The sequence below is a fragment of the Poecilia reticulata genome, chromosome 4 (genome assembly GCF_904066995.2).
Source record: "Poecilia reticulata chromosome 4, P_reticulata-male-v2, whole genome shotgun sequence".
Classification (NCBI taxonomy): domain Eukaryota; kingdom Metazoa; phylum Chordata; class Actinopteri; order Cyprinodontiformes; family Poeciliidae; genus Poecilia; species Poecilia reticulata.
The window spans coordinates 14,155,590-14,168,460 of NC_088833.1; the positions used below are offsets into that span (position 1 = coordinate 14,155,590).

The 12,871-nt window shown below is 37.9% G+C and overlaps 1 protein-coding gene across 2 annotated transcripts in view; it reads right to left on the reverse strand.

Moving 5' to 3' along the window:
- The window catches only part of rnf13 (ring finger protein 13), a 35,928-nt gene extending 24,963 nt beyond the window's left edge, over positions 1 to 10,965 (reverse strand). Inside the window, exons 1-4 of one of the 2 annotated variants that reach the window (XM_008406834.3) lie at positions 10,737 to 10,965; positions 9,331 to 9,373; positions 8,987 to 9,235; positions 8,747 to 8,827 (exon numbers count right to left, since the gene is read on the reverse strand). In XM_008406834.3, coding sequence (XP_008405056.1) covers positions 8,747 to 8,827; positions 8,987 to 9,100 — 195 coding nt within the window. In that variant the 5' untranslated portion in view covers positions 9,101 to 9,235; positions 9,331 to 9,373; positions 10,737 to 10,965. The remainder of the gene's footprint in view (positions 1 to 8,746; positions 8,828 to 8,986; positions 9,236 to 9,330; positions 9,374 to 10,736) is intronic. The other variant, XM_008406833.3, reaches the window with a different exon arrangement.
- Positions 10,966 to 12,871: the final 1,906 nt, after the last annotated feature.

Consider the following 12,871-nt stretch of genomic DNA (forward strand, 5'->3'; position numbering starts at 1 on the left):
TCCAAACTAAGAAAAACTACACATAAGCAATATCGTTAGCTTGATGTCAATAAAGCTATTGTTCATAGATTTTCCTGGAAAAATTCAGACTCTTGCATTTCACTATCGCAGCTCCTCTCTGCGGCTTCCTGTTTTCGTCCCATTTGCAGCTACAGCTTTGAAGAGAGTGATGAGCAGATAGAGAGGAGATGAGAGAAGAGGGGGCTTTTTGGTGCGATGCCGTGATCAAGAACAAAAGGAGAAACAGCAGAGAGACAGGAATGAGACAGTTCTGGAACGACAGGGGAGAAAAATAAGATAAAAATAGTTAAACTAAGCCAACAAAACAACTCTCTACAGTCTAGAGAGGAGTAAGGTGCTATAAACGAGAGGAGAATAGGGTATGGCCCAGTGTTAGGAACATTTCGAAACCTCAGCTTCGCTTATGCAAGTGTAACTAACACCAGAGGAAGACAGGAAGTGTGGATCGCAGTGGGGCTCTGCGTCTACCTCTCTCTTAGACAGCCGGGGCTTTCAAACCTGGCAGAACAAAACGGGGAGTCAGCTCTTTCCCTCACATGCATAAGGCCCGCGTCAGCTTGCAGCAAACCCATTTCCTCTGAGCACATCTGGCTGGATGCCACACTGACGTAGCAACGAGCAGCAGCTGAATAATGACCAAAGTGATGCATCGCACTCGCACAGCCGTCTGTAACCCGGCAGGAGGATGAAAACTGCACCGTGTCGCTGTGGTTTAACTTGAGCACAACTTGAGATATAGAAAGAGCACATTTTGCAGGAAATGGAGAAGAAGGAATGTGAGGAATCACCCAGTGCCTACAACAACACCACCTCTGGGTGCCTCCAGTGCAGCCGCCACTTGCTGCTAAATGATGTCACTGTGCCACTGCCTTACATTCCTCCTCCAAACAAACCAAAAGCAAGAGTGCCCTCTGTTGAGGGAAAATAAATAGTGAAGATGCACATGCAAACACCGCAGGATGCGGAGACGGCGTCAGTCCAAGAGACAGGAAACTAACGGGGAAGGAGGAGTCGTCCTGGAAACAGGCTGGGAGGAAGTTTCTTCTTCTTTTTCAGTAAAGATATTAACTTTAGACAAACACTGGGATAAGCACGGCACATTAATCCTGACGAGGTAGTTAGAGCCATACAGCGTTGCTTAACAAAAGCTCATGAAGTAAGCTTTCCACTGTAGCTTCTAATGAACAAATCAATGTATCTGAGAAGGCCGGAGTTTAAGGAGCAGATGAGTGACGAATGCGTGACTCGTGACAGCACCATGTCCAAGAGATGAATCATTAAACCATCCATGTCTAAAAAGCAGAAAAGAAAAGCATGACTTTTTGAGAATGAAACGTTCGGCCACAGTTTGAAAATGTTCTTATCTGAGGTCAGATTTCTGCATGTTCTGCTGTGATCCAGTCATGAATCCGATCTTTCAGGGTTATTAACTGCAATTGTGCCTGTAAGATCTGGAGAGATGAGAACTGAGGAGCTGAACTCAAACGTCTCACTGCTATCAGCTGCAATAAAAAATAAATAGATAAATACAAGAATCTGATTTTTAAAGCTTAACACAGTAGATAAACATTTAAACACAAACTTGAATTCTGTGATAACGCATTCTGTTTTAAAGTGTAGCCAAAATTCCACTACAAAAAAAAGATAATTGCTAATATAAGAAAAAAAAGAAAGTCGTCTGGGTCTGGTCCACTTAAAATTAAGCCAAAATAACAATTACAACTGGACTGTCACTCCTCTGCCGATGCCAGAGTCGTCGTGTGCATCACTAATAGATGTCCTGTCACCAGATTCTCCCTCCTGAACCTCAGATCTCTGCAGCTCCTCCAGAGTCACAGAGGGTCTCAAGCTGCTTCTCTGATTGATGTTCTTCTTGCTTATTAGGTTCGTCCATTTAAGTAGACGGCCACGTCTTGCTTAGTTTGTTTTATATCCTAGTCCTGTTATAAACTTTTACGTAACTTTCTGCCTGACCTGTTTAGAGCTGCATCTAATGTTTATTTTAGCAGTCAAACGATCAATCAGTTATCCTGATAATTAATCATATAAACAAAACCACTGAAGTTTTTTATGCAATATTCAAAATACACTGCATGATGGAAATAAAAAAATCCTTTTAATTTTTTAATGAGTGTGTTATCCTTTCAGACCCTTTTTTGAGTTCAGTTAATCGATTACTAAATTATTTGACCATCATTTCAATAATCGAGTCATTATAATTAATTTGATTAATCATTTCAGACCATTCCAGACCATTCCTGTGTGTAACTGTTTGGTTTCTGTTCACATTTGTTCTGTTTTTTTAATGTATCCATCAACTCTAAAGGGGAAACTTAGAAAACTGGCTGCACTGGACTTTATTATTTAGAGACAGTAAAGGGAGCCGAACGTTAATGAATGCTAAAATATATTTTTTATTTCTAAGAGACGTCACACTGCAGTTGCAATGTGACAAAATGTAAAACGATTTACGTGATGTGAATGCTTTATGTCCACAGCGCTGACAAACAGAAGGAATTTCATGTTGCTGCGTGGCTCCACAGGCGGGTGAGAGGAGGGGAGGATTTCTTCCAAATGATTTCACAGGGATTACATTTAATCCTGTCAGAGTGATGCTCCCTATCGGGCTTGTTTGGAGCTTTGCTGCTAGTTGGGAGACTAAAAACAATAGATTTGGTAGATTGCTGTAGGACTGACCGAGGCTTCCTGAGAGCAGGTTAAGAGCCACGGCGACCTCAGGATCAGATTAGTTGATGTTGGGATCCAAGGCAGACTGCTGCGCACACAGAGCTGCAGAGCTCATCTTTAGACGGTCGTACAGACAGTGCATTTAGCCAACAACGATAATTATATGACTGCACAGTGTCTACATGACCAGGATGCTTCATGGACCACAAGCCCTCTTACTGAATACATTTATAATTGGGAGGAAGCGAATAAATGTAATCTGAATCATGTTGTGTCTGGGTTATAGTCTGCTGAGAAGACATGGCTGGAGAATGAGGACATTTTTTTTTTCTGGAAATCCCCTAAAGTAGGTAGAAAAACCCAGCAAAACCAGAAATAACACTTGATCACACGACCGGGCCAGGACTGGTCCCCCACATTCGCTGCATGAGCCACTTAGTCAAACCACAGGAGTAAAGTGTTTTATTTTGTAACTTATAGCAAAATTGCTTGAAACAGGGACAAACTAAACGCTTCCCTCTGCTTTGGTTGGCACACAGATCCCGAGATTCACAAAACGCCCTCTCTAGAGACAATTTAGTGTTTCTGTTTACTGTAGCTCAGCTCTAAGCCAATTTGCCTCTTTGCCATTTTCATTTCATTCTCTCATAACCGCACGTTAATAATTTGCGGTACTACGAGCAAGTCAGGTTTATTTCTCTTTAAATAAAAGGAAGTATTTTGACGAAAAGGATCAAAACTCACATATAATCCTGTTATTTCCATTTGATTGTGTCGCTGATCCCCATTTGGACAAGTTTAGTCTTGTGAAAAGGGGAGAAGTTAGGACTCCTGATCAACGCAAACACAACAGATGAGTGATCGCATTTGAGTATGCATTATGTATTAGCATCACATAACCACATTTCCTTACACTGAAATCTGAGCCTTATGTAAAATGACTGGAAATTACCAGCTGGGACAAAAAGGTTTCACTTTTTACATAAAAAAATAAAATACAAAATGGTAAAAAAAAAAATACTTCTTTTGGCTGCAAGCTGACCTTTGTCCTAGTAGAAAGTATACTTGATGTTGATGCAGAGAACTAAGAAATTCCCTCCAGCTGCTCCAGCAGTTGGTGAGACACAAAAACAGGAACTGGTCCATCTGTGCTGGTTTCCAAATGTACAGGCTGATAATGGCAGCTGAACCTGTCGCTAATGTCCGCCATGTTTTCTCCAGCTAAAACACTTATACTACTAAATTACTGGGATTACACAAGCAATCCAGACAACTATAACTTTTCTAATTTTCTCTCGTGGAAGACATTCATATAAACTGGAAACACGGGCCTTTCACTGGCTCTCAATAACCTTGGATAAAAGCTAGAGTCAACCAATGCTTTTACATACAGTATAACAACAAATACAGGTTTGTTTAGCAGTTTTTCATGTAGTAACTTTATTGAATCATGACAGAATGATACTTAAAGTGTGTTTTTAAAAATTTCCCACAAATATTAAAACCCCATATTGGAGTGAATGAGATATATTTAGCTGGACTTAGTGCAAAAATGTGTTGTTTGGTTGTAAAGGTTGCAGACGTCGGTTGCAAACTGACAAAAAGCAGAACAGAAGAACTGGGAAATTGCAAAAATAATGCCCCGCTTCTGTCCAACACCTGATTAATCGCGGCTTGCAGCTGATGTGTCAAAAACATCTCCATTTCCAGGCTAGAGAAACTTTCCTGCGACAATCAGTTCAGCTGGAGTACAAAGCTTGCTTAAGTGGGCAGAGGTGATCAGGTCATTTCGGTGCTTCTGCCAGAACAAGAAAAAGAGACGCGTGACTGATGCGGGCGCAGAACGGCATTAATGACTCACAACTGACTAAACTGTTTAAGTGCTTTCACGGCTTGAACGTTTGACATTTCTCCTGGGATTGAAATGAATTCACTTATTTGCACACTTGAGCAGAAAGCAACAGAAAACCCAGGATGACCATAGGGCTTTTTGAGATTTCACGCCTCAATTTAAATATAATTGAGCAAGAAATGCCATTAGTCCGTGAGCGGAACTGGCTGCCGGAATTGCAGTGTTTGTGAAAAAGTATTTTCCACCTTACAGATTTTTAGCAGTTTTAGTTTGTTTTTTTACCACACACAAATGTTTAAGGTGTGGCTACGTCTGGCTTAAAACAAACAGCATTTTGGAAACATCACAATGGCAGCGAAACAGGGTGGTGGTAGTGTGATGATCGGGGACTGCTTCAGGACCCGGACGACTTGGTATAAATATCAGAGCCCTAAAATCTGCCTCCTAGCAGTAAATCCTGAATGACAAAGTCCAGCCATTTGTGCTCAAGCATGCTTTAGCTTTGCATCATACACCAAAAGCATGGCAACAAGTTAAGTGTCTATGTGGTTTAAAAAATAAACACAATAAAGGTTTTGAAGTGGCCTAGTCGAAGTTTGGAATTACCTTTAAATGAGGTGGTGAGGGATGACCTTGAACAAGCAAATTGATAGAATGAAATTAATTCTGTGAAAAAATGGTGAGAAAAAATGTCTCCACAGTAAAAAGCGTGTGAATTGGTATATCAAAGTAGACTGAGTAAAATCTAATATAAAAACTGCCCAAATCAAGCGACGAGCTTGATTTTTCCAAGTGAACAAGACCTTCATGTTTACTTTTACGCAGAGCCTCATCTAAAACGCCTGTAGAAACTGGGAACTCACACAAATCCGACGTTTCTCAAGGAAATATTTGCAACAAAATCAACCCACCACCTCTAAAATCACAGAGTATTGTCTATGGTACTCTAGATAGTCTTCTGCTTAAATTAAACTATTTCTAGAAAGAAAGTGAAACATTCACTTCAATTAAAAAAACGTTTTGCATCTAAAGTTACCAATAAAACAGTTTGATCTAGTGAATACATTTGGTGAGAGGCACAGGCCTAGAGCTGTCTGGAGCAGAGGCTGTGCCGACTGCAAACACAGAGTTGTGCAACTGGAAACTGGAAGGGCTCTGTCTGCAGAAGTCTTCCCTGTGGGGAATCATCAGGAAATAAACAGGCTCGTGTCATCTTGTGATGCCAAACTCTTCTCTGGAGATTAAAACAACTGTAAACTTACAGTATTATAATTATAATAAACTTTTAGCAGTTCTTAATAAAGAAAGTAAATATCCAATACATTGCCTTAAAAAATAATTCACGGCTCTTGGGAGATTTTTCAGATCTTGACATATTACAAAAACAAATTCTTTGCTTTTTGCTGAGATTTAATATAACAGAGCAACAGACAAAGTAATGCATAACTGGCGGACAATAGTACGCTATGTGTAGGGGAGACTAATACTGCAAATCACAGAAGTTTGAAACCTAACTTTTCCCTAACACGTTAAAACATTAGCATTTTTTTAGGAATGAACCAATAAGAAAACACAGATTTTACAACTCTAGACAAATGTCCTCCATGACCAGAAAAAAAAAAAACTTTCCTTCTCGAAGTTGATTTCATTGGACAACAAAATGTTACTCCGTGCAGCTGTAAAAATCACAGACTGTGACAGCCTGCTGCCAAACGCAACCAGACAGAGACAAATATAGGCAGCAACTGAAGGGAGTAATTTTGGAAGCCCTCAGACACCTGAGCAGCGAGTGTGCGTGACGCTGAAGCTTCCTGTCCCTCCGAACAGCAACATGAGGCCAGAGGTAAAGAAAAGAGATCGATGAAACGCAGAGATTAGATGTAAATTAAAACACAAAACGGAAAACAGAGAGACTAATCCTGTTGTTACATAATACTAATATTCTCCCACACATGAACAAAGTGCATTGACTGTATGATAATCCCTTTTGTTTTTCTGGGTTGATGTGAGCCAATTTCAAACTGATTGAAGTAGAAAAAAAAATCTCAATGAGCATTTTTGATCTGAGAAAGAAAACCTGGCAACAGGGCGAGTTATCATGCACTTTAGATAACGGTGTTAACTCGTTTAAGCTTCTTCAGATGTTCAATCTATTTATAGTTAAAAACACAGAGAGAAATGAGCTGTTGACTGGGAACAGATGACTTTTAGACAATATTTCTTCTTAAAAGCTGCCAGTCTGTACTGACAACATTTTACAGAGTGTAAGCTGTTACTGGAGAGAAAATTAGATATTGTTGAGACCAGTTAGGTGTTTAAAAATTAAGTCAGAAGAAGAAAAGATGTGAGAAGCTGTTTAACATAAAATTGTTTTTTTTTATGTTCCTTCAGGCTGCAAGAAAGAGAGAGAAAATTTACAGTTGGCAACAGGAAGGCTAAGTGAAACGCAGCGAAGTTTCTCTTTTTTTATAGCTCCTACCTCTGTTTGAAGCATGTTAAAATTGAAAATGTGGACAGCCTTAACAGACCTCAATTTATGTAATTATATTTATTTTAAAGGGGATGCACCCAGAGACTGCGCTTTCTTTTTATGCTAGCTGTGCTGACCTCACCAGTCCTTAATGTGAGATACTAAAGAAAATTTGTAAAATTCATAAGCAAATAATTTTGCCTTTGTAAAAAAAAACAGTTTTACAATGACTGCTGTCTAGTATAGACAGACTTTTGTTTAAATCTTCCGTTATTTTATACCTTTAATTCTTGGAGTAGACAGATTAAAGCTTTATAAAAACTGCAGATCAAAATATCAGCCACAAAATCCCTATGAGTGCATCTGCATTTACAATTATCCATCTGATCATAAATATTTTCTCCACTTCACAGGTAATGAATCCCACAAAATGTATACTTGGGAAAAAAAAAATGTGACAACGCAAAACTTTCAAATTCAAAATCATACCTCGGTGTCATTGCTAAAATTATAGTTTTCAACACACATGATGACGATAAACATTGCACACACTAATTTGACAAAGTGTTACAAACTGTGATTGTCCAAACACCAACAAACACAAAACAAGGCATGACATATTTCTCCATCGACTTATCTATTTGAATGAAAAGCCTTTTTGTGCAACATCAACAAGTTCTTGCCTGTGGGAATCGCCACAACGGCCAGCTTAGATAGCAGACATGAATCACCCCCTCTGTTTGGGAACTCTGTGAGGGCTGCTAATTATGGGATACAAAGAGATCCCAACGACAAAAACAACTGAACAACAACACATTGAAATTAAATAGTTTTAACTATTTAATGAAGCTTTGTTGAAGAGAATCTGAAGGCTTCTACACTTTTTCAAACGTCACCATGGACATTTCACAAAACTTTTAAAAGGTTTACTTTCAGAAGATACCCAGTAATACTGTTACTGTGTTGAGTTTGCCTGAGATTAAACGTTGGAGACTTTGACACCTTCAGAAAAGCATTAAGGTGAAAAAAATAAAATAAAATTCAATAAGCAACCAATTTCACAATTCCACATGTCCAGACCCAACATTCTAGATTTTTCTCATCTGTTTTTGTAACATTCTGTATTTTAAAACGTAAAACCTTAACTTTGTCAGATTTTTATCAATGGCTTCCACAAATCATGAAACAACACAACACTGAATTATGAATCTAGTTTGTACGTGTGGTAAAGAGTTATTTCATGGCTCTTGAGGCACCTCAATAGTTATTTATCTGGCACTTTTGTGGCTAAAAACCCTGTTTAAGAACATAAAGGTCCAGTTCAGGAAGATGCAAAAAAAACAAAAACAAAAAAAAAACAAAAAAACAAAACAAAAAACTGTGAAATAGTCCTTTTGTGATTTTGAATGTGTTATTCTGTCTGATACTCAAACATCACAACAATAACTGACTCGGACCAAAACCTGAGTTTCGATATGGTGAATCAAAGACAAACAATATTACCTGAATACAGATCAGTTTAAAAAGATCAACTTATTTATTTATTTTATCCGCATCTAGTAAATCATTGATTAAAGGAATAAAGTCTGGGCAGATTCAGTCAATGTTCCTAATTTTATGTATGGTAAATAAAAATATTATATATGTTTCAAGTCTACATGGGATCCCCGAAACTCAGAACTGATAAGAACAACCGCAGACACTCAAACACTCACTTTAAGTCCATCGCTGGGGAGGCGGTAGCCGAACCGAGCAGGCATGTCGTCAAAGGTTTCGGTTTTGTTATCAAATGAGTACTGAAATAAAGCAAAAATAAATTCAGTATTTAAACACAACTGCAGCACAATGACTGCTCAAAGTCCTAAAACATAACAATAAATTAGTTATTCTAATCTAATCAAAAATAATGTCAATTTGTATGTTTTTTTTTTGTGTGTGTGTCTTGTATTCCTTACAGCAGCGATGTCGGCCTCCACTGGCAGCAGGTTGAGGAAGGCGAAAAGCTGTACGGTGAAGATGGTGTAAACCTGCGTGGCGGAGAGCATCAGCATTCCCAGAGACAGCAGCATTTTGGCATCACCTTACAATCCCCAGCTTCTATGCCACTCGCTCATTAACATACAAAACCAGAAGCACATATACGCAAACGGCCACGCAGACTGGCCCGCAGCAGGGCTCCCTGACGCCAACTGCGGTCGTCACACCTAAAAAAGATAGAAATCACAGCGATATTTGTGTAAGTAGAGTCAGATTGTGTTGGCTGCTGCAGCTTCCTGTCTGTCTGTGTCAGGTGACCTACCTAACGGGAGCTTGGATGTCCGAAAGCAGCTCTAACGGTGCAGCTGAAATAGTAGGTATTAAAAATGTTGGCATTACAAGGGAAGCACTACATCCATATATGTGAATAATATATTTTCAGTGAGTTTTATCTATATATAACTAACCACAAATGTAAGAAAAACATGTTGCAAACCAAACTGTTAGTCACATAAAAAGCAGAGAGAGAATGCTAGCAGTAGCAACTTTAGCAAGCTTTTCTGGATGAAAACATCATACGCAAAAGGAAAATTTTAATTTCCTGAATGTGGATTTTCTCTTTTTTTTTATTATTGGAAAACCTAATGCCAACTATTTAAAATATTATTACAATTCTAATGATTACTCCAAGCCTGAACTCTATCTTCTTATAGTCATATGTCAAAGACACATGAAAAATCATTTCACTTATGTTTAGTACGTATGTTATGATTATCAAGTCTGCTGCTGACATTTTAGTTTCAACTGCTTGATTGGCATTCCCTGTATCTCCTGCTCCTTCCCATCAAAAGCAGCTTTTTATTTGTTCTTACAGACTGTAGTATTGAAATGTGTTGATGATACCCAATATCTAAAATACAATCTGTTTTTATATTCCTGTTAGCATAGATCATCGCTGAAGTTTTAGTTTGAGAAAACCATGTTTGATTTATATTAAATAAACCTAAATATACACTTGTAAAATGGTGTAACTGACTTTGTGTATTTGGATATTTACCTTCTTTTCTTCACATCTTTCAGATGCTTCAACATGATTCATATGAAAATGTTGCCATGATAGGTAATTGTTTGAAAATCTGTGGCCATAATCCACTGTCTTAAATTTTGTCACAAAATATTGTCGTCGCAATCCAAGTACATTGTGAACTAAAAACAACATCAGGTTGTGATTCAAGAACACAGCATGATCATATTTGCTGTTCTTAATATAACACACTTTTTCAAAGTGGAGGGCAAACTATGTGAGACCACGGGTGAGGTTTTTTTTTCATCATAACAAAGGCTCTATAATAGGGAAGTGAGGTCAACAGATTTCATAAGAGGAGGGGTCAGATGATGGCTGAAACATCAAGTGACAGTGATCACATTTTCCAAAGAAACGATGAGATCATGATATGATTACTAAAAGCCAAGAGGGGAAACTGCAAATGACAAAACATGGCCATAAATAAGTCTAAACTATCATTAAACTAAATTGGGCATTAATAATTACACGCGTATCGGTGCAATGCAATGAATGCAATCACAATAACGCTAAGCGTTACATGTTCAGGACAGTACTTGTGCAAGAATCAATGTTGACCCTCTTAAATTGTTGACGACAGCGACCAAAACAGAGCAAATTAGCATAAGGCTAGCACAAGAAGCTAGCCTCCTCTGGGTGTTTACCTCTTTTTCTGCACGTATCTTTGCCTTTTCCAAGAAACTACCAGCTGTCAGCGGCATTACCCTCCTTTACTGCGCATCGCGTTAAGGAACAAACCCAAAAGTGATGACAGCGGATGCTATACATTCCGTTTGGACGGAGGGGGTCGATGACTGTGACCATGAACGTTACAGTTTAATCCCCACCGTTAGCTTCTTTTTCCTTCTCATGTGAGAGCAACAACTTCCGCCCCCTGCGGCGATCCACCCTCAGCCTCTGATTGAACGAAAGTCCCGTCAGTCATCTAATCCCGGAAGAGACTAAGGACATAAACAGATCCACGTGACAGGCTAGCAACCATAGACATGAACATGGACATGAATACGTATTGAGGTCTATGCTAGCAACCATTCGCTGCCTTTTGCAGTCTCATGAGCTGAGTGTGAGGTCGATATTTGGCCATTAGCAGACCTGATCGTTGTAATAATTTATTTATTTTAGATAAAAGCAAGAATTGCTTAATAATTGCACATACTGTCAGCGCTTACAGTACAACAAGAAGAGTAAAAGATAAACCAGTGAACAGTAAGTTTGAAATATTGAGCGATATTTTAAATATTGAAAATAAGATGCGTTAGATTCGTTATTTGGCTAAATTAAATTACATTAAATTGTTATTATTCAGTACAGTGACAATAACCTGGGGTGAATAAAGACATTATTGATAAATTGCGCATGTTTCTATCTTGGATTATCCTCTACTTACCTGCTTTATAAAGCAAAGGTAACAGGTCCAACATAACCTAACCTCAGACACGTAGAGAGCAATAACGTTTGATCCCGAGAAGGTACACACCAGGTTGCTGCCGGTATTCTTAAATTCAAAGACCTTAGAATGCTGCACAGATTTTGAATAGTAGTAGGTCATAAATTACACTGAATTACTTAAATCTGGACATCACTTTTCCAGTGATTTTTTTTTTTTATTTTTACTATAGCTTTTCAAAATGTATTTTGTGTTGAGGCAGCATTCATTTGGTTTGTTTGCTGTCCCATTGGCTGAAATGAGGGTCTATATGTTTTCAGACTCACTCCACCCTAGATAAAATACATTGTCCCTCTATTGACCTTCAGAGTTCGCTTAATTATTTAATAGTAATTTTAAAAATTCAAAAACATGCCATTTTTCATCCACTTCAGAACACTACTCTCTGTTAGTGTGTCACATAAAACTCCAATAAAATATATCGATGTCTACATTTCTACTGCAACAAAATGTAAAAAAAATAAATAAATAAAAAATAAGTAAAAGGTATGAATACTTTAACCAAGGCATTTAATATAATCCCTTCAGCAAATATTTTATCTGCACTAGAGTTAGGAATGGGTGAAACAGACTTAAAATGTTGTCATATTTTGTTGTGTGTGTTGCAATGGTGACATGACAATCTAAAAAGTATTTTGAAAGCTATAATTTCTATTAGGAGTTTTTGTTAAAGAAATAATAGCGTTCAAGAATATTCCTCTACTGCCACCATGTGTTGTAATTTTGTTCTTTTTCTGAAATATTCTAGTTATAGCCCAGTTACACCGGACACATTTCAGAAAGGGTCACTTCTGTCAAATATTTTGCCAATTTTTTTCCAAGCTTCATGGGGATTATCAAATTCTACAGGTCAGTATCACTGGGTCAGGTTTCGTTATAGCTTGTGAAACTGAATCCAAACATTTGGTTATTCAGTTATTTAATTCGTTTCACATATAGACACGCATTAGATAACTGTTTGCTTTGAGTAACTTTTTTCCTCCTTACTAAATAAATTTAATTGTTTTTAAATTGCATTTTGTATTAACAAAGTTTTGTATGAACAAAAAACAAGCAAAAACAGAAGAAATCTGTAAAGAAACAAATATTTTTCTCTCCACTAACTTATTCATGGCTAAAATTTACAAAAAAGAACAAGCCCAGCAAGCTTAGGGCCTTAAGAAACTAATTTACAGCTTTGATTTCACCAACACAGAATACAATAAACACATGGACTGCTGCAGAAAGAAAGAATTCACATCACTCAAACCTTCAAAACAATGATGGATTAGATCTTTTTTTGTCTGAAGAAAAGGCTGGTGTGGAAGTGTTGGTGTGTGAGCCACATTTCCG